The sequence below is a fragment of the Gracilinanus agilis genome, chromosome 1, assembly GCF_016433145.1.
Source record: "Gracilinanus agilis isolate LMUSP501 chromosome 1, AgileGrace, whole genome shotgun sequence".
NCBI lineage: Eukaryota > Metazoa > Chordata > Mammalia > Didelphimorphia > Didelphidae > Gracilinanus > Gracilinanus agilis.
In genome coordinates this window covers 753,947,135-753,968,423 of record NC_058130.1, presented here as the reverse complement: position 1 = coordinate 753,968,423, position 21,289 = coordinate 753,947,135, and the positions used below count along the sequence as shown (strand labels likewise).

At 46.5% G+C, this 21,289-nt stretch overlaps 1 protein-coding gene across 1 annotated transcript; it reads left to right on the top strand.

Annotated features, from left to right (window-relative positions):
- Window positions 1-28: 28 nt before the first annotated feature.
- On the top strand, window positions 29-14,800 carry SETD1B (SET domain containing 1B, histone lysine methyltransferase). The gene is made up of 6 exons (XM_044673402.1): window positions 29-419; window positions 1,708-1,874; window positions 2,204-2,335; window positions 10,283-10,402; window positions 10,539-10,676; window positions 11,310-14,800. Exons 1-6 carry the CDS (start codon window positions 194-196, stop codon window positions 11,481-11,483), a joined length of 957 nt encoding a protein of 318 aa, XP_044529337.1. The 5' UTR covers window positions 29-193; the 3' UTR covers window positions 11,484-14,800.
- Window positions 14,801-21,289: the final 6,489 nt, after the last annotated feature.

Below are 21,289 nucleotides of genomic sequence, written 5' to 3'. Positions count from 1 at the left end.
GCCCCCTCCTCCACCCCCACCCCCGCCTGATGAGGCCACCAAGCTCCCTTTCAAAGAGCTTGAGAATCAGTGGCTGGAAGAGCCGCCTCCCCCCAGCCGCGGGCTGGAGGAAGAAGTGGACAGTGGTAATGGGGGAGGCTTCAGCAAGCCCAAATTGCCTGGTCGCCGGTTTCTTAAGAAGCGGCATGAAGACATGGTTGTGCCCCCTCTGCCCCCGCCTTCCCCTGACTTCCCGTCGCCCCAGCGGCCCCTCTTCCGGCCCCGCTCAGAGTTTGAGGAGATGACCATCCTGTATGACATCTGGAACGGGGGAATCGATGAGGAGGACATCCGTTTCCTTTGTGTCACCTACGACCGGCTCCTGCAGCAAGACAACGGCATGGACTGGCTCAACGACACGCTCTGGGTCTACCATCCCTATATCCTCCAGCTGCCCTGTGGCCTCCCAGGCACCAGGCCATGAGCATCAGTTTGGCCAGCCGATGTACCATTTACCTACATCCTCTGTGCCGGCACTGTGCCAAGTGCTGGGGCTACAAGGAAGGGCTCTCAAGGAATTCATAGCTCACTGGGCTCCAGGAAATGTTGGTGGGAAAACGGGAGCTTTGGAGTTGAGGGATATAGGTTTGAAGCCTGGCTCAGCCACTTAGTAGCTTTTTTTTTTTCCTTTCTTTTTTTCCTAACTCTTCTGCCTTAGTATCAATTCTAAGAGAAGAGTGGCGAGGGCTAGGCGGTTGGGGTCAAGTGACTTGTCCAGGGTCACACAGCTAGGAAGTGTCTGAGCCCAGATCTGAACCCAGGACCTCTTGTCCTGAGACCTGGCACTCTGTGGAGCCACACCTAGCTGCCCCACACTTATTGGCTTTTTTTTTTTTAACTCTTTACTTTCCATCTTATATTCAATATTATGTATTTGTCCCAACTCAGAAAGGTAAGCAGTTTGGGTTAAGTGACTTGCCCAGGGGTCACACAGCTAGGATGTGTGTCTGATTTCAGATTTGAACCCAGGACCTCCTCTCTTGAGGCCTGGCACTCTTATCTGTGGAGCTGCCCCGTACTTAATAGCTTTTATTAAGTTACTATTGGCATCTCGAGGTTCCTCACCTATAAGATGAGGTGATTAGACCTGGTGGCTTATTGTTTCCATTCCAGCTCTCCTTGTCCTTGTTCCTGAGTCACTCAGTTTCCTTGGCTGCCTCAGTTTCCTATTCCTGATTGAGAGATAGGACCAGATTATCCCAGAGGTTCTGATAGCCTCCAAATTATAACAATAGGAAACAATTATATAGCACTTTTAAAGTTTGCTAAGCATGTTGACATCTATGTGGATTCTCCCAGCATCTCTGTGAGAGAGGGTAGGTTGCTGTTATCCCCATTTTACAATTGAGCAAACCGAGGCAGACAGAAGTTAATTGATTTGTCCGGGGTTATACAGCTAGGAAGTGTCTTGAGGCTGGACTTGAACTCAAGTCTTCCTGAATCTAAGCCCACCAATCTGATCTGCTGTACCACTGAGCTGGGTCAAATCTATGATCCCATGAAATGAGGCAATGGATAATGGTCGAATTAAGTATCTGGTGGCTGTTGAGTCAGGGACAGGTGTATGTAGGTCTGGTGCATGATGGGGAGTGCGGGGATGGGAGGGGGCCTTTAGGGTTTCAGGATTCTCCTCTCGTATTCTTGTTTCTGGCCTTGACCTATCCCCACCCACCAGCTTCTCTACTCCCAAGAAGAAAAAGCGAGAGGACGGCATTCGGGAGCATGTAACCGGCTGCGCTCGCAGCGAGGGTTACTACAAGATCGACAAGAAAGATAAACTAAAATACCTCAACAATAGTCGCGCCTTCGCTGAGGAGCCCCCAGCAGACACCCAGGTGAGCCCGGTCTGCCATGGGCCACTTGTTTGCACTCCTGTTTTTTTCCCCGCTTGGCCCCCCTGCTTCAGGGGGTCACAAGAAGTTTGAAAACATGAGCCACCTGCCTCCCTACTCATGCTGCAGGCCCATTACTGTCTGCTTCTAGCAGGTCCATCACTGTCTGTTTCTAGCAGACCCATTAATGTTTCTAGCAGGCCCATTAATGTTTCTAGCAGGCCCATTAATGTTTCTAGCAGGGTCATCAGAATTTGTTTCTAGCATCCGCATCAGGGTTTCTAGTTTGTGCATCAGGGTTTGTTTCTTTTCTCTCTTCCCCCAATCTCTAGGGCATGAGCATCCCTGCCCAGCCACATGCTTCCACCCGGGCGGGCTCTGAGCGTCGCTCAGAACAGCGGCGCCTTCTCTCCTCCTTCACAGGAAGTTGTGACAGTGACCTGCTCAAGTTCAACCAGTTAAAGGTAGGAGGCACAAGAACCTCTGTCACCCTTGCCTACTGAGGCAGCTTCATTTTCCTCCTATCACTTGGAAGCTCCTGGGGATCTTCATCCCTAGTGTGTAAAGAAGAAAGGCTGGGACAGAGCTGGTGGAGAACATGGACTTTGGAATGCCAGAACTGGAAGAGAACTTAGAACATAGACTATCAGAACTGGGGGAGAATTTAGAAGGTAGAATATGAGCTGGAAAAGAGTATATAATGTGGAACGTCAGAGCTGGAGGAGAACTTAGAACATGGACAGTCAAAACTGGAAGAGAACTTAGAACATGAACTGTCAGCTGGAAGAGAACTTAGAACATGGACTATCAGATCTGAGAGAGAATTTAGAATATAGGATGTGAGCTGGAAGCGAGTATAGAATGTGGAATGTCAGAGCTGAAGGAGATCTTAAAAGAACATGGAGTGTCAGCATTGGGAGGGCCTTTAGAATATATATTGTCAGAACTTGAAGGGACCTTGGAACATAGACTATGTCAACTTAGTATGTGGAATGTCAGCACTGGGGAAGAACTTACAACATGGAATATTAGAGCTGAGAGAGAACTTAGAATGTGAAATGTCAGAGCCGGAAACTTAGAACATGGAATATCAGAACTGGAAGAGAATTTAGAACATGAAGTATCAGCTGAAAGAACTTAATCTATTCATAGACTGTCAGAGCTGAAAGAACTTAGAACATGGAATATCAGACGTGGGAGAGAACTTATAGAATATGGAATGTCAGAACTGGAAGAACTTAGAACATAGACTGTCAGAGCTGGAAGAGAATAGAACATGGACTGTCAGAGCTGGGGGAGAATTTAAAATGGGGGGATGGTCATAACTGGAGGAGAATTTAGAATATGGAATGTCAAAGCTGGAGGAGAACTTAAAACATAGAAATATCAGAGCTGAAAGGGATCTAAGAACCCTGAGTGTAAGCATTGCAAGGGCCCTTAGAACACATTGTCAGAACAGTAGGAGACCTCGAAACACAGAAAGTCAGAATTAGAAAGTAACTTTCTCTTAGAATATAGACAATCAGAGCTGGTGAGTGAGACCTTAAAACTCAAAAAAAAATAGTAATATTTTTATTTTTATAAGGCCCCTGCATTTGACTTTCCCTCCCCTGTAGGTATCACTTTCCCTTACCTTTCTTCCCAAGTATCCTTCAAAGAATGGTCTAGAACAGTGATGGGCAAACTTTTTAAAGAGGGGGGCCAAAGGAAAGGAAATGCTCATCTGTCAATCTGTTTCCAAGACAACTCTTTCGAAGTTTCATTGTATTGTAGCGTACTCATTGTATTAGTCAGATTATGAATAATGTCTCCCAACCGGATAGAACTTTCAGGGGATAGAACAGGGATAGAACGTTTCAGGGGATAGAACTTTTCAGGGGGCCACATTTGGCCCGCGGGCTGTAGTTTGCCCATCACTGCTCTAGAATGTCTGCTTTTGCCCTCTACTCTCAGTATTATTTCATAGGTATACTTGTACTGAGTCTTGCACATGCCCAATCTTCGTGCTGGGAATAGATTCTTTTACTGTTCTGGTAACCAGGTTGCTGTCCATCTTGGGGTTTTCCACATTGGTTCCCCTCTAGTTTGGCATTCCTGTGGCTCTGGGGGAACATCCCTCTTCTGCTGATAGCCCAGTAAATCTTGTTTGTGTCTCTGGTTTAAGGATTCTTGTCTGCACTTTGACTTTTTTGAGCTATGATGCTTGCAAAATTAACCCAGCTGAACCAACCTAAAATTAAGCCAAATCATTTCTAAAACTTGGAGAGGATCCATCATTAGGCCTGGGCCAGCTACTGTCCAAAACTATTCCCCCTATCCACAAAGGAAATGTATAGGAATGAGCCTCTGGCAATCTTGGTCTCACCAGATTTCCAAGTTGGAAAGGACCTGAAAGGCCAACTAGTCCAACCCATGTCTGAACAAGGAGCCCCTCTATAACACCCTTAACAAGGGATTATCCAACCTTTGCTTGCAGATCTTCAGTGATGAGGAACTCACTATTCCCAAGACAGTCCATTCCACTTTAGAGTAGCCCTGCTATACTTTTCCACCTCCAGCTAGACCCCGACATCTACTCTACCCTTCAGTGCTTTGCTCTGTCCGGTGCTTTGGCCGCCCTCTTGTTGGAGGAGAGGAGTCCCGTAATCCTCTACTCCACAGGAAGAGGCTCCTCCTCTGTTTCCCTTCTTGTCCTCCACTCAGTGATTTTCTAGAAACCTTGTCTAAGTTTTTTGTGTCCTGGCCCCCTTTGGCAGTCTGATAAAAACAAATCTATACCTTCTCAGGTATTTCATTGATACCTTTTTAAATGTATAAAGACACGGAATTACAAAAGAATCCAAATGGCTTTTGGATTCCTCCCCTCCCAATTCACGGATCTAACCATGGAGCTCTAGGTTAAGAGTCTTGGTCTGGAGGCAGCTGGATTGGCACAATGGATAGAGTGCCAGACCTGGAGTCAGGAAGACCTGAATTCAAATGAATTCGGACACTTCCTCACTGTGTGATCCTGGGCAAGTCATTTAACCTTTTGTCTTTGAGTTGTGACTAACTACCAATATCCCCCAAGCTAAGCATTGACCTGAGAGGCTCCTTCAGGTCCAGCTTCCCCCTCCTTCCCTGCCCTGGCTCCTCCAGCCTACTTTCCATGCTGGCCTGGACTCAATCTAGACTCTGCCAATAGAGCATCATATATTCCCCTCTCCCTTGTGGTATGACCATCTCTTTTTTTTTAAAAAAATGAGCTTGTTGCTACTTTACCATCATGTTTGGCTTTGTCTTTGCAACAGTTGCTCTTTACCGGTAGCTGAGATGTTTCTTAATCCCGGCCTCTAATTCCAGATTTCATTTTTGTGCCCGATTAAGCGGCTCCTTCATACACCCTCCTGCTTGCTTTCATTAGCTTGCCTCGAAGCCCAGTGACCCTTCTTAATGGGGCCGATTGCTTTTGTCAACCCAGCCAGCTTCTAATCCTCAACTCTCCTTTTCTGCCTTCAGCCGCTGCTTTGTGCTTTTCTGTTGACACCCCCTGCCCTGCCACCCACTCTGTGCCAGCCAAAGGACTTTTCCCTCTTATTCTCCAATCAAGAAGATTTTGTTATCCAATAAACTTTGAGTCCTTCCCCACACACTCCCAGGAGCACTCTCTCCTCTTCCCAAGAACCAGGATCTTCTCCTCTCCTTGTTAACTTTGAGGGTGAATGGCGATTTCCCCCTCTTGGCCATCTGAAGTCCTGAGCAGGTCAGCCTTGCTGCTCATGTTGGCTACATAGGGCAGAAGATGGACACTCAGAGCATAGGAGATGCTTACTCTCTGCATGACCTCGGGCAAGTCACTCTCCTTAGGCCTCAGTTTCCTTGTCTATAAAATGAAAGGGGATGGATTAGGTGGCCTCAGAGGCCATTTCCAGCTCTATAATTAGGATTTTATGAATACACCAAGTTATTGTGTCCTGGTCTCTTCCCTCAGCAATTCCTTCAGGGTCAGAAATAACTAGATTACCCTTATCAGCCCACATATGGCTCTGGAATTGTTAGCTATATTCCGCTCCAGAAAATTCCCTTTTCTCTCAGAAGAGGAGCATTGTAATGTAGTTTGGCCCAAAGCCAGGCAACCTGAGTTCAAGTCCTGCCTCTCTCTTATATGACCTGTGTGATTCTGGGCAAGTTATTCAGTTTCAGGGATCTAGCAATCTTCCTCCCTCCCTCCTTTCCTTCCTTCCTTCCATCCTCCCTTCCTCCTTCTATTCCTTCCTTCCTTCCTTCCTTCCTTCCTTCCTTCCTTCCTTCCTTCCTTCCTTCCTTCCTTCCGTTAAGCAATGGGGGTTAAGTGACTTGCCACTACCCAGCTGCCTTCCCTAGGTAACTTTCTAAGGTTAAACATTGCAGAGGAAATGCTGATCTGCCCTTGATAGAAGTTTCCTCATCAGACAGTACCCCATAACAATGAGATCTCGGGTTCTACCCATTTCCCCTTTTCTCAGAAATACAGGATTTCCTGTTCAATAAAAGCACCTAAGAGGGGCAGCTAGGTGGCACTGTGGATGGAGCACCAGCCCTAGGTTCCAATGTGACCCAGATAATTCCTAGCTGTATGACCCTGGGCAAGTCATTTAACCTCCATTGCTTAACCTTTACCACTCTTCTGTCTTAGAACTAATACTAAGAGGGTAAAGATTTTTTTTAAGTGCACTTAGGCTTGTAGGTGGCACTTAACCTTTCCCCAAATGCCTCTCAAGGAGTGGTCCTGGGTGACCTGTCTCTGCCATTGTTCACCTTCATTATAATATCACTAACCCAGTCCCAGGCATGCTCAGTATGAGCTCTGGAGATCTGGTTCCTTCAGTGGCCTGGCCTCAATCTTCCTGAATTTTCCTATTCTGTCCAACACCTCTTCAGCACCTACTATGTGCGAGACATGGGGGATTCAAAGACAAAAATGAAACCAGCCCAGATCTCAAGGAGGCGATTATGCATAACTAAGGAGATACAATGTCCACATGAAGATATACTAAGTAAATTCTGTTAGGGATAGAAACTATAAGTAAGTTCAAGAATATACAAAGTAATTTCAAAAAGAAGAGAACTGGGGAAGAGGAATCTGGAAAGGCCTGGGTAGGGGGTGAGGGGAGTTGAGATCTGAAGGAGGCCAGGGGTCCTAAGAGGCCTTTTGGTGGGTGTCAGTCACATCCGACTCGTCATGACCCCAGCTGGGATTTTCTTGGCAGAGATACTGGAGCAGTTTGCCATGCCCTTCTCTAGTTCATTTGACAGATGAGGATACTGAGGCACACAGTGTTAAGTGACTTGCTCAAAGCCACCCAACTAGTTTACCATTTCCTTCTCTAGCTCTTTATAGATGAGGAAACTGAGGCAAAGTTAGTTTTTTTTTAACCCCTTTTACTTAGAATCCATACTGTGTACTGGTTCCAAGGCAGGAGAGTGGTAAGGACTAGACAATGGGGGTTAAGGGACTTGCCCAGGGTCACACAGCTAAGAAGTGTTTTGAGGCCAGATTTGAACCCAGGACCTCCAGTTTCTAGGCTTGGCTCTCAATCCACCGAGCTACCCAGCTACCCCCAGGGTTAGTTTTCTTGACAAAGATGCTAGAGTTGTTTGCCATTTCCCTCTCCAGCTCATTTGACAGATGAGGAAACTGAGGCACCCGATATTACATAACTTGCCCAAAGCCACACAACTAGTTTGCCATTTCCTCCTCCAGCTCTTTACAAATGAGGAAACCAAGGCATGTAAGGTGAGGTGACTTGACTTGCCCAAGGCCACACGTTTTAGGCTAGATTTGAACTTCCTAATTCTCTTTCTCTCTAAAATAAGCAATAGGAAATTGTAATAAAAATAGTTTGCAGACCTCAGGGCTTTTTTTTTTTAAACCCTTAACTTCTGTGTATTGGCTCATAGGTGGAAGAGTGGTAAAGGTGGGCAATGGGGGTCAAGTGACTTGCCCAGGGTCACACAGCTGGGAAGTGTCCCTCAGGGAGGCTTTGAAAGCAATAGAAAACCATCCTCAGACCTGTGCCAACTACTGCCCAAGGCCCCTGCCTCTTTCTTGGCTCCTGCTTTCAAAGTCCTGTCACCCTGCGGGTGGGAGAGAAAGAGCTGAGTCTCTCCTCTTCTATAAAGTAGCAGATTAAACTGTATAAGGCAGATTGGAACCAGGCTTTTCCCATTTCTTTGGCCAGAACCGTGGCCATAGTCTTGTGTAGCCTAGTATAGTGGAGAGCCCCCGGAGTTGGAATCAAGGATCTCAGTTTGAACTCTAACTCTGCTCTCTATTCCCCTGAGTGAACTTGGGCAAATCTCTCCTGGATCTCAGTCAAAGGGGGTGGCTGCATGGAGGTGGCCTCGGGTTCTCTTCAGTGGTAAATATTAGAGTCTTATATAGTCAGGAAGACCCGAGTTCAAATCTGCCCTCAGATACTTACTAGCTGTGTGACCCTGAATGAGTCTCTGTTTGCCCGAGTCCACTGGAGACAGAAAGGGCAAACCTCTTGAAAAGAAAATTCCATAGAGAGTAACGGTGTGCCATGGTCCTCAGGGTCACGAAGGCTCAGACGTGTCTGAAGGACCGAACAGCTATATAATCAATCACTGTCTTAGAAGCTTCACATTTGAGCGAGAAGAATTAGGGATTTGGAGTCAGAAATCCTAGCTCCAGACTGTTCAACTCTGAACCTCTGTTTCCTCATTTGTAAAATGGGCACTATCAGACCCCCTTCCCTCTAAGGGTGCTTTGTAAACCTTCACAGCAACAGCAGCAGGAATTCTGTGGTTGTTTAGGCCTTTTCAAATGCGTGTAGTTCTTTGTGACCCCATTTGGGATTTTCTTGGCAAAGATACTGGAGTGGTCTGCCATTTCCTTCTCCAGCTCATTTGACAGATGAGGAAACTGAGGCAAACAGAATTAAGTGACTTGCCCGGGGCCACACACCTAGTTTGCCATTTCCTTCTCCAGCTCATTTGACAGATGAGGAAACTAAGGCAAACAGAATAAGTGACTTGCCTGGGGCCACACACCTAGTTTGCCATTTCCTTTTCCAGCTCATTTGACAGATGAGGGAACTGAGGCAAAAAGTTAAGTGACTTGCCCAGGGTCACACACCTAGTTTGCCATTTCCTTTTCCAACTCATTTGATAGATGAGGAAACTGAGGCAAACAGTTAAGTGACCTGCCCAGGGCCACACAGCTAGTTTGCCATTTCCTTCTCCAGCTCATTTTGACAGATGAGGAGACTGAGGCAAACAGAGTTAAGTGACTTGCCCAGGGTCACACAGCTAGTTTGCCATTTCCTTATCTTGCTCATTTTATGGATGACAAAACTTGAGGCCAACAGGGTTGAGTGACTTGCCCAGGGTCTTATAGCTAGGTTACCGTTTCCTTCTCCAGCTCATCTGATAGATGAGGAAACTGAGGCAAACAGGGTTAAATGAGTTGTCCAGAGTCAGATAGTAAATGTCTGAGGCTGGAGTTGAACTCAAGAAGATGAGTCTTCCTGACCCCAGGCCCAGGGCTCTATCCACTATGCTACTTGGCTGCCCAACAGCAACAAAAGCATGTGTTTTTATAGCTCTTTAAAATTTGCAAAGATCTCATTTAAACCTCCCAGCAACCCTGTGAGGTAGGTATTCTGCTTATCCATTTTATAAATGAGCTTAAGTGAGTTGCATGCTGGGTACATGCGTATCATAGCTTGTAAGTGTTTTGAGGTCAGATTTGAACTCAGGCCTTTAAACTCTGGTTCCATCATGTAAATAAACATTATCCACCAAGTTCCCTCGCCAGCTACACCAAAAACGCTATCTAAATGTAGGCTACTATTGCCATGTTCAGTAAATGGTTTGGGGGGGGGGGCTTAGTTTATCTACTTGAAAATGGAAAGTATTGCAGGCAGCTTGGTGGCTCAGTAGATGAAGAGCCAGGCCTGGAGATGGGAGAAGTCTAGGGTTCAAAACCGGCACTAGATGCTTCCTAGTTGTGTGACCCTGGACAAGTCACTTAATCCCTATTGCCCATCCCTTGCCGCTCTTCTGCCTTGGAACCAATGCACAGTTCTGATTCTAAGATGGAAGGCAGTGGGTTAAAAAAAAAAAGGAAAAGAAGGGATCTAGAAACTTTGGAAAACATAGGTTCAAAGTTATTATTGCGTGTAACTGGGAAATTTTGAAAAAAGGAGAGAAAATTGAAGGTGTCGCATGCAGCCACCCCCAATTCCCTTCTGACTCAACTCCTAATGCTCCGTTCGACAAGCTTTCACTGTCTGGAGAGACAATAAGCAGTGGGTCAGGCAGGATTTATTCAGCGCCCGCTGTGTGCCCAACGGGGAATACAGAGACAAAAAGGAAGTTCTCCTCCTTATGCCAAATGACAATGCGGCTTCTGCTCTTCTGCCCAGTTCCGGAAGAAAAAGCTGAAATTCTGCAAGAGTCACATCCACGACTGGGGTCTTTTCGCCATGGAGCCCATCGCAGCCGATGAGATGGTCATCGAGTACGTGGGGCAGAACATCCGGCAGGTACGTACGCCAGTGCAGCTGGCCGGGCCGCCAGGGCCCAGGGGGGGAGGAGTGGCCCCAGGGGGCCGGCTGCCTCCCCTCCCCCCGAGGACGGACAGACCATGGATCAATGGGCTTCTCTCCTCTCTCCCACCAGGTCATCGCAGACATGCGGGAGAAGCGCTATGAGGATGAGGGTATCGGGAGCAGCTACATGTTTCGGGTCGACCACGACACAATCATTGACGCGACAAAGTGTGGCAACTTTGCCAGGTTTATCAACCACAGCTGTAATGTAAGTGCCCGGGGTGGAAGGCCGTCCCTGCCTCCAGACAAAGGGCACGACTCCTTAATTTGGGCTGGGAGTGGGGAATGCTGGGGTCCCTCCCTAGGCACACTGGGGAGGACCTTTGGGTCCCTTCAGATAGTCTAAGGCATTTCTCCTCTCCCCACTCCATATTTTAGTTTTTTGTTGTTTGTTTGTTTGTTTAACCAATTACAAATTTCCACACAGTTTTTCCTAAGTTCTGTGATGGAATTTCTCTCCCTCCCGGGGCTGGCAGTTGATTCGATCTGGGCTATACATGTAGTCACACCCCTTATTTTAGGTAATGCCAACCCACAAGCTCTGGCCTGGAGGGGATATTTTATTTTTCTAAACCCTCACCTTCCATCTTCGAATCAATACTGTGTATCGGTTCTAAGGCAGAAGAGTGGTGAGGGCTGGGCAATGGGAGTCAAGTGACTTGCCCAGGGTCACACAGCTAGGAAGTGTCTGAGGCCAGAATTGAATCCAGGACATCCTGTCTCTACCCACTGACCCACCTAACTGTCCCCGGGCTGTGCCTCTTGCCAAATCCCTTAGAAAAGGTTGTAGAGAGTCCCCTCGGGGCTCCCCTTTGCTCACTGGGCCTCTCCATCCCTCCAGCCAAACTGCTATGCCAAGGTCATCACCGTGGAGTCCCAGAAGAAGATCGTTATCTACTCCAAGCAGCATATCAGTGTCAATGAAGAGATCACCTATGATTATAAATTCCCCATCGAGGACGTCAAGATCCCCTGTCTGTGCGGCTCCGAAAACTGCCGGGGGACTCTGAACTAGGATGCCAGGGAGCTGGGTGTGCTTTGCCAAAAAAAAAAAAAAAAAAAAAAAGAAAGAAAAAAAAAAAACAGAAAAAGAAAGGGAAAAAGGAAGAATCCCAGCAGTCCAGCCCGGCCAGTGGGTTGCTTTGGGCACAGGCTCACACACGCCCAGCTCTCCCCAACCACCCTCAGGTGCTGTCCCTCTCCCCAGGCCCAGCTCTGGGTCACCCCAACACTACCCTCCCTCCGGAATCCTCCCTCTACCTCCTCCCCTGCCCCTGCCTCCTCCTCTTCCTCCTACTTGTGGGAATAGATTCTCCCTCCCTCCCTCTGTTTTTTTAATTATTTTTAATGAATTTTTTAAAAGTCACACAAACATATCCCCTCTCATACAGTTGCTGCTACATTTTTTCCTCCTCCTCAAAAACAAGGACAAAAAAAGACATTTTTACCATTCAAATGTGAAGCCAGAGATGGAGGGAGAAATACTATGCTTTTCGAAAGAGATTAGGGAACAGAGTTTGGAGGAGGAGAAGGAACAGGGATCTAGGGGGAGGCTTGGGCGCCATGGCCCTGGCTATTGGCCCTCTGCCCCTTGGGATATTTTAGGAACCCTCCCGTCCCTCCCGGCCCCACTCTCTAAGGCCCTGCCCTGCCCCTCTGCCCTAACCCCAGCCTTGGGATGATGCCAGAGGAGGGAGCCAGGGCCATGGGGTCTTCTCCATAACACTAGCCCTCTGGGCGTCACTCACTCGAGGGTCGGCTGGGAGGCACTTGGGAAGAAGGAATTCTCTGGTAGAGGAAGGGCCTTGCTGCCTTTGCTCCTCCGGCCCCTGCCTTGGGGAGCAGGGAAATACTGAAAACCAACGGTTGGCCTCCTGCCCCAACCCCAGCCACGCTTTACCTGCCCCACCCCCTCCTCCCACCCCCAGCTCCTCTGACTGTTGGGATGGCCGCCTGTGCCCGCTCGCTCTTCCCCTCCCTGCCCAGGTCTGAACCGGGAGACTTCCAAGCTGTTCATGCCAGGTGGGGAAACTGGTCCGCTTGGCTTATTCGCTTACTCTTTTTCTTGATCTGTCTTCCTTCCCTGCTGCCGGGGAGCTGGGCAGGTGCTACGAATATGTTGAGAAGTGGGACGGGAGTGGGCGTGGGGGAGCCTGGCTTCTTGGGGTTCACCTTCTCAGACCCTGTTCCTCGCCCTTGTCTCCTCCACCCCGACCCGTACCCCATGGCCAACCCCTGGGAGCCAGCAGGGGGCATGCCTGGATCTCTAAAATGTTTACTTTCTCATTCAGATGCCAGCAAGAAGGGGGTAAGACAGAGTGGTCAGGGTGAGGAAGGGGACCTCCCAAAGGAAACCAACCCCCCCGGCCCAGCCACTGGCCTGCCCCTTGACCGCCAGCAGCCAAGGCAGGGCCCTTTTGGTGCTGTGAAGTTTACTCCCCAAGAACCCAGGGAAGGGGACTGGGCAGGGACCCTCTATGGATGGGAGCCCTCCCTAGTGCTCAGCTCATGCAGGCTGGCTCCTTCTCTGGGAGACGTGGTGGAAACCCAGGGGAGAAGAGGCCCGAGGGCTGCTCCCCAACGCTGATGTGCTTCCTACCTTCTACCCTTTCCCCCGAAGCTCTTCTTCCTTTCTCTGCCATTACGGGTTGTCTTTTTTGACGGGTGTTTCCTCTTTCAGAAGACACCCCCCAAAACTATCATCTGCTCTCTGCTGGGATCCCTGGGCCCAGGGATCCCATTGGGCTTCCCTCACCTCACTCTGTCCATCCGTCCGTCCGTCTGTCCGTCTGTCCGTCTGTCTGTCCTACTTACCGCCAGCCCGTCTACTTCCCTGTCTCTATCCAGGATCCCCAGGGTGGACCAGGGAGGGACGGGGAACCCGTCTGGAAGATAGTTATATTGAGGGAGAAAAAAAAAAATGCAAACGTTTCATTTTCTCCAGTGAGGAAGGAAAGAGAAAGGGATTTTGAATGTTGGACGGAAGTCTCCAGTAGCTTTCAGTAGGTGTGTCCCCATCCCCTCGCCTCCAAACTTTTCAGGATTCATTTCACTGCTTTTTTGCGTATAGACCAGGAAGGACATACAGGACACCCGACAAAAAAAAAGCCACAAGCATTTTGAAGTTCAAAATCGACACAACATCTGTACATAGGCCGCTGGGATGACCTTCTCTTGGGAACATTGTTTCTTGTAGAAACACGTGGGAAATTTTTTTTTTTTTTTGAGGATTTCTTTGTACTTAGGGGGGAAAAGCCCCGATAAACCCAACAACAGTGAGCTTGTAAATACTTTATGAGAAAAGGAACTTATTATAATTTGGACTCGTTTTTAGCAAGATGACAGCTTTCCCTCCGAGCCGCCCGCTGACGCCCCAGCTCACGCGAGGAGCCGCTAGCATCTCTCTCTCAGCTTGTGTCAAGCTTCTTACTATGTAAATTCTGTACAAAAGAACTTGGGTTTGGTTTTGTTTGGGGGTTTGGGTTTGGTTTTGTTTGAACTTTTTTTTTTGTTTGTTCTTTTTGTGCGTGTGCTCTGATTGTGCGTGTGTGCGTGTGCGTGTGTGCGAGAGTGAGTGTGTGTGTCCAATTAGACAAAATTAGCAGCATCCAAATGGAGGGAAAAATGCAGGCCAGCCTTTGTTAGGCCTTTCCTTTCTGTTTTGGGTTCAGGCCTTGTCTGCCAACTTAAACGTGCAAGAGAGGAGAAAAAAAAAAGAATATATATATTTATTTCACAGAAGGAAGACTTGTACAGTGTATGGAAAAGGGCCTATTTAAGCAAGTTCTGGATTTCCCTACCCCCGTCCTTCCCCTAAGAGATGGTTCTCTCCCAAACTTCAGATTGGGGCAAGCTCAAAGGGAGGAGAGAGAGGGGGGAGGGCCAGAAGATGGCGTGGATGAGACCCTTCCCCGGAATCGCTCCCTCTCCTCTCCCTTCACCAAGTGCATCCCCTCCATCAGAGAAGGCCAGGGAGATGGTTTGCAGTAACAAAGAAAATACAGTCGTCTTTTGGGTTGATTTGATTTGACAAAACTTTTGCTTTGAAGATTTCTGCCTCTGGGTTTTGTTTTGGTTTCTTATGGTTTTCTCCACCTCCCCCCACCCCTTCCAAAAAAAAAAAAACAAAGCAATTAAATTTTGGGCCATTCATTCTGTGCATCTAGACCCCGTCCTCTGTACGTCACCTGTTTTCGAAGAGAAATGTTTCTGTTGTGGGTGCATCTTGCTGTAAATATTTGTTCATATTTTTGTGAATTCAATACTATGTACCATTGTATTATAGTAACTTTTATAAAGCAAACCATAAATATACTGACTTTTCTTACAGATATCTGGCCTCCTTGGCTTTCTTCAATCCATCCTCTGGAGGGGGACGCCCGTCCCTGCCTCAGAAGAGGCAGAGGGTGGGATGAGGGCTCAGAGAGGGATAGGGCGCCCAAGTGGCCAGGAGCAACTAGGTTGGCTTAGAGAGATGATTGGACCAAGATGAAATGTACGCGGGGCAAATGTCAAGTCCTATGTTTGCATTTCTACAAATCAACTTTACGAGTACAAGACGAGAGAGGATAACATTTTCTCTTTCCTTTCTCTTCCCCCTCCCACCAAAAAAGAAAAAGATCTGGGGATCTTAATGGCCTGCAAGCTCCGTTCAGTTCAATGGTCTGTTAAACATATATAAAGGTAAAATTCAGTCCCTGCCTTCAAGAACCTTTTCTAGCTCAGTGCATAGAGAGCCAGGCCTAGGGACTGGAGGTCCTGGGTTCAAATGTGGCCTCAGATATGTCCTAGCTGTGTGACCCTGGGCAAGTCACTTAACCCCCATTGCCCAGCCCTTATTGCTCTTCTGCCCTGGAAGCAATACATAGTTATTGATTCTAAGACCAAAGGTAAGGGTTTTAGGGAAAGAAAAAAACCCTTTTATTCTACAGAAGGAGAGAAACCTCTACATGGAAATTTTAACTCATAAAATAACCTTCAACCTCCCAGGGAGAGATGAGGCAGAAGAATCAAGTTCTTCCTGTAGGGAGTGACACTAAAGCAAGGTTCCCCCATTCAAGGCACAGGGATGATACTTGCAAAGGCATGAAAATCAAATGTCATATCACATACTGGCTCAGAGTGGCTACAATGTGCATGTGAATAATGGCTGCCATATAACGCTTTGCCTATGCGGTCTTGTTCAATCCTTATAACTCCAAGAGATTGAGACTTGTTATTATCCCCATTTTACGGATAGATAAACTGAGGTGCTAAAAGCAAATGGCTGGCCAAATTCTGTGTCTGAGGTGGGACTTGAATTCAGGGCTTTACTGCCTCCATCCACTGTGCCAATAATGTGATCAGTCTTGAGATAGTCTTGCTTCCAGATGGCGAAGGACTTTTAGGTGGTGCAGTGGATAACTAAGTGGGCCTGGAGTCCGGAAGCCCCAAGTTCAAGCCCAGCCTCAGATACTGTGTGACCCTGGACAAGTCACTTAACTCTATTTCCATTTTTCTTATCTAAAATGAGCTGGAGAAGGAAATGGCAAACCAATCTGTGCCAAAAGACCCCAAATGAGGTCACCTAAGAGATGGACACAACTGAGCAAATGTGCAATCATTACTTTAAAGGAGATGGACGGGGAGATCATCCAGGGGGGAACAAGGAAGGAGTGCTTTCCAGCAGGGAGAGAGAGCTTAGACAAACACACACAGGTGGGAGATGAGCCATACACCAGAAGTTGTTGGCTTAGCGAGACAAAGTGCATGAACAAGAGTGATAATAATGAGTAAATAACCTTGGAACGGCTGACCTCGGATTATGAAAGCCAAACAGAGGAGTTTGAATTTTGTCCCAATGACAACAGGCACTGCAGTTTGTTAAGCAGAGGAATGATGAGATCAGAAACACGCTTTAGTAATGCATAGTGGGCACCTAATAAAGACCGATTAAACCCCTTCATTTGAACAGGCTTAAGTGTTTTGCCCAGACACTTAACCCTGCTTGCCTCAGTTTCCTCAGTTGTAAAATGAGCTCAAAATGGAAACAATTCCAGGATCTCTACCAAGAAGAGCCCAAAAGGGGTCACGAAGAGTCAGACATGACTGAAAAGGACTGAACTAATTGATTGATTGAACCTGTTCATTTTATAAAGAAAGTGAAGTGTAAGTGAATAGCATTTGGAATCAAACACAGATCCTTTGACTTCTAATCCATGGCTTTTTCCACAAAATTTTTTTTCTTTTAACCCTCACCTTCTGTCTTAGAATCAATACTGTGTATTGGTTCCAAGGCAGAAGGGTGTAAGGGCTAGGCAATGGGGGTCAAGTGACTTGCCCAGGGTCATACAGCTCCATAATAACACTTTAACACTTGGGCTTCTTGGGCCCAAGAGGAGGAAGCTTCCAGCATCAGGCTAAGAAAGATGATGATTAGCAAAATGAGCTTATGTTTCTACTTTGGGAAATTCAGTAAGACTGACAGGAAGAAGAGTTCCTAACCATTGGAGTGAGACTCCAGATTTGGCTACTGAGGGAACTGAGGGAGTCCTTATATTTTGGAGTTTGGATTTCTTTTCTTAATGAAGATGCCCCTCTGTTGAGGATAGTCCTACTCAGAAGCATGGAGCTGGACCACAGCACCCTAGAGCAGTGATGGCGAACTTTTTCAAGGGGCAAGTGATATCCTCAGGGGCTCCTAGAGAGGTGGAGGGAAGCAGCCCCACCCCACATCCCTCGGGCTTTCTAATAACAATATTCCTCTGGTGAACTCTGCTGGGGCAACAGGCATGTACCCACAGAGAGGGCTCTGAGTGTCCCCTCCAGCATGAGTGCCATAAGTTCACCACCACCAACCTAGACGTTCTTCTTGAAAGCTGGGGATGAACTTGAATTCTGGACTTTAGGCATTTTCCCCAGCTCATTTTTCCCTCCTGCTTTGATATTACCTTCCACCTTCTCTGTATGTATGAAGAGGCACCAAACGAGCCCTTTGCAGGGCTGCTCATCCACCTTTGGTGTCTACCTCTCACCCCACTCTGCCCTTCTGGCTACACGTAGCAGTCACACCCTGGTAAAGCTGTCTCAGCAGATGGACTAAACCAGGTTGAGGATGACCAACAGGCCTCAAACTCAGGTGAATTAAGGGGGCATCTACCTCTGGCATGGGAAGGCTTTGCCTGTTGGAACAGGTGGATAAAGACAATTCATACCAATGGTCAGGAAAAGGCACTTAGAACTGGGTCAGACGTCAAATTGAGCGGGGTCATCCACTGCATCCCGGATCATCCACAGCCTTCCTGACCGGTCTAGTCACTGGACCTTAATGCCTTAATGACTCTGGAAGAGAGTGAGGCCAAGGACGCTGTGCAACTCTGTCTCATTTCAATCCAATTTACCCATAGATCAAGACATCATCACATGACACCGTTGGTCCTCTTTGGAAACGAAGGACAAACAACAAGGGCATGGGAGTTATTGCCATGATGTCTCCCTCATGAGACTACTTGAGGGCAACGATCATTTTTGCCTTCCTTTGCATCCCAGCACATAACCCCACTTAACATACATACACACATGGCTCACTAACTGCTTATTGATTGGCTGTCAACCTTCTAGAGAGATCAGAAGAACCTAGGAGTCTTGGAATCACTGAATCCTCCCTGTTAGGGAGGCCAAATTTGCTGGAAGGCCCAAGATCTCAGGCTTCTTTCCCAGTCCACCAGTGATGGGATTTTTGTAAGTCAACTTTCCTTTGAACTCTAAACTATTTAAAGGTGCCCTCCAGGATACCATACCAAAGCGCCACTCCAGTCCTTCTGGGTTCAGCCAGTGGTCACATCTATTTTCATCTAATGAAAACTTAAAGCAATGTCTACATCTGAATTTCCAAGATTCTACTTCTGAGGAAGGGACAGCCAGGTGGTTCTGTAGAGAGAGAGTTGGACTTAGAATCAGGAAAATTTATCTTCGTGGGTTCAAATCTGCCCTCAGACACTTACCAGTCACTTGACCCTGTTTGCCTCAGTTTCCTCATCTGTCAAATGAGCTGGAGAAGGAAATGGCAAACCATGCTAAGATCTAGGCCAAGAAAACCCCCAATGGAATCACAAAGAGTCAGACGGGACTGAATAACAATTCTAAGGAACACACATCAATGTTTGCAAAGGTTCCTATACTTTTATTTATTTTTTATTTTTTAAAACTCTTATTGTCTGTCTTAGAATCAATACCAAGTATTGGTTTCAAGGTAGAAGATCAGTAAAGGCCAGGCCAGTGATGGGCAACCTTTTGAACTCAGTGTGTCAAAATTCACCAAAAAACCAAGCATAACTCGGTGGTGTGTCACTTCAAGGAAAAAAAAACATAATTTCGAGTTATTTATAGTTTAAATAACATATTTCTCTGTATGCAGCCACATCGGCCATATGTCATCAATAATGGCTACGTCTGTCAGTGCTGACATGCGTTTTATAGGTTTTCCATCAGGGGCTAGGCAATGGGGGATAGGTGACTTGCCTAAGGTCATACAATTAGGAAGTATCTGTGGCCAGATTTGAATCCAACACCTCCCATCTCTAAGTCAGGCTCTAGCCACTGAACCATCTAGCTGCCTCTGGTTGCTATACTTTTAGAAGCAGAATGAGAGCTTAGTGATCTACAAACTACTGCTGAGGCAGAGTGGGGGATAAAGGCTCCCAAAATCAGGAGGTCCACACCTGCTCCTTTCCATAGATTTCTGACTGATCTCTACAAAATAGGTATTATCATCTAAGGTTGCCCATGGCTCATTCAAAAGAAACTGTTGAGGGCAGCTGTGTAGCACAGTAGATAAAGAGTCAGACCTAGAGATTGGAAACCTGGCCTCAGACACTTCCTAGCTGTGTGACCCTGGTCAAGTCACTTAATCCTAAGAATCTAGCCCTTACCTCCCTTAGAATTGGTTTTTAAAATAACAAAAGTAAGACATTATTAATGCACTTTTCAAAAATCATTATTATTCCTTTATACCGACTTCCTCCTCACCCCTCAAAAACTTGTCATAAGTCCATTTAAGCCAAGCGAATTAACACATTGGTAATGTCTGACCATGTGTGGGTGTCCCATTCTGCACCTCCAGCTCACCACCTCTGCAGAGAGGCAGGAGGCTAATTCCACCATCCACTTAGGAAGATGTGATTAGTAGCTCCCATCATTCCTTAAGATCCAGTGGCATAGAAAAAAAAAGCAATGGATTTGGGCGAAGGGGTGGTGGTGGTTATTCAGTTGTTCCAGTCATGTCTTCATGACCCCTTTTGGGGTTTTCTTGGCAAACATACTGGAATGATTTGCCACTTCCTTCTCCAGCTCATTTGACAGATGAGGAAACAGAGGCATACAGGGTTAACTGACTTGCGCAGGGTCACACAGCTAGCTTTCCAGTTCCTTTTCCAGTTCATTTGACATATGAGGAAATTAGATATAACCCAATTACGTGCTACATAGAGCTGGAGCTAGTTTATAATAATTCAGCTGCTTTTTGTGGTGACAAAGAATTGGAAATTGAGGGAATGTCCATCAATTAGGAATGGCTGAACAAATTGTGGTATATGATGGTGATGGGATACTACTGTGCTATAAGGAATGATGAACAGGATGATTTCAGAAAGAGCTGGAAAGAGCTCCATGAACTGATGCAGAGTGAAATAAGCAGAACCAGGAGGACATTATACACAGTAACTGAAATACTGTGGGATGATCAAATGTGATAGATTTAGCTACTCTCAGCAATACAATGACAGGACAGTTCTGAGGGTCTTATGAAAAAGAATGCTCTCCACCTCCAGAGAAAGAACTGTGGGAGTCAGAATGCAGATCAAAGCAGACTACTATCTTCCCCATTAGTTTATCTATGTTTTTATTTTGAGGTTTTGGCATTATATGAGTATTTCCTAACAACAATGACCAACATGAAAGAATGTTTTGCATGATAATATATGTATAACCCAGATCAAATTGCTTCCTCTCTCTGAGAGAAGGAGAGGAGGGTGGGAAAGAGACAATTTGGATCTTATAATTTTGGAAAACCTATGTTGAAAACTGTTATTATATGTAAATGGGAAGATGAAATCTTTGAATAAAAATAAATAATAGCTCAAGTGATTATTAAATTTTAGTTGATTATTAAATTTAAATTAACAGCTGGTTGTTCAATTTTCAACACGACCATTTTACTCCTCAAATATCAGCAAAAGCTACAAATCAAAACTTGGTTTATTATTGTGCTGATTGTTAAGATAGTGATGGGAAAAAATGTTAAGAATGCAGATTAAACTGAAAAGTAGCCTGTACACATTTTCCCAGACAGCCAATTGATAACATTTACCAGCACACCTGTTTGCATGTTACTTTAGGAATATCTCTTCACTATGAGAAAATGTACTTCCTGTTCTGATTTACAGATGTGGAGGACTATGGTTATGGAACACTTCGTATAAGATCAGACGCAGTTGATATATCATCTAGTTTTGCTAAAAATGCTCTTCCCTCCCAATTTTCTTTTTCTTTTTCACCCCATTCCTTCTGCCTTAGAATTGATACTAAATATTTAAGTCTTGATTCCAAGACAGAAGAGTGGTAAGGGCTAGGCAATGGATGTTAAGTGACTTGCCCAGGGACACATAGGTAGGAAGTGACTGAGGTAAAATTTGAACACAGGTCCTCCTGACTCTAGGCCTGGCGCTCTATCCACTAAATCAGCTAGCTATCCTTTCCTCCCCAATTCCCTTCCTTCCTTCCTTCCTTCCTTCCTTCCTTCCTTCCTTCCTTCCTTCCTTCCTTCCTTCCTTCCTTCTTTCCTTC

Coding starts and splice junctions, on each gene's coding strand:
- SETD1B (XM_044673402.1), top strand. CDS start 194: ATGGTTGTGCCCCCTCTGCCCCCGCCTTCCCCTGACTTCCCGTCGCCC. Junction 420..1,707: donor GCTCTGGGTCTACCATCCCT/ATATCCTCCAGC, acceptor ACCTATCCCCAC/CCACCAGCTTCTCTACTCCC. Junction 2,336..10,282: donor TCAAGTTCAACCAGTTAAAG/GTAGGAGGCACA, acceptor TCTTCTGCCCAG/TTCCGGAAGAAAAAGCTGAA.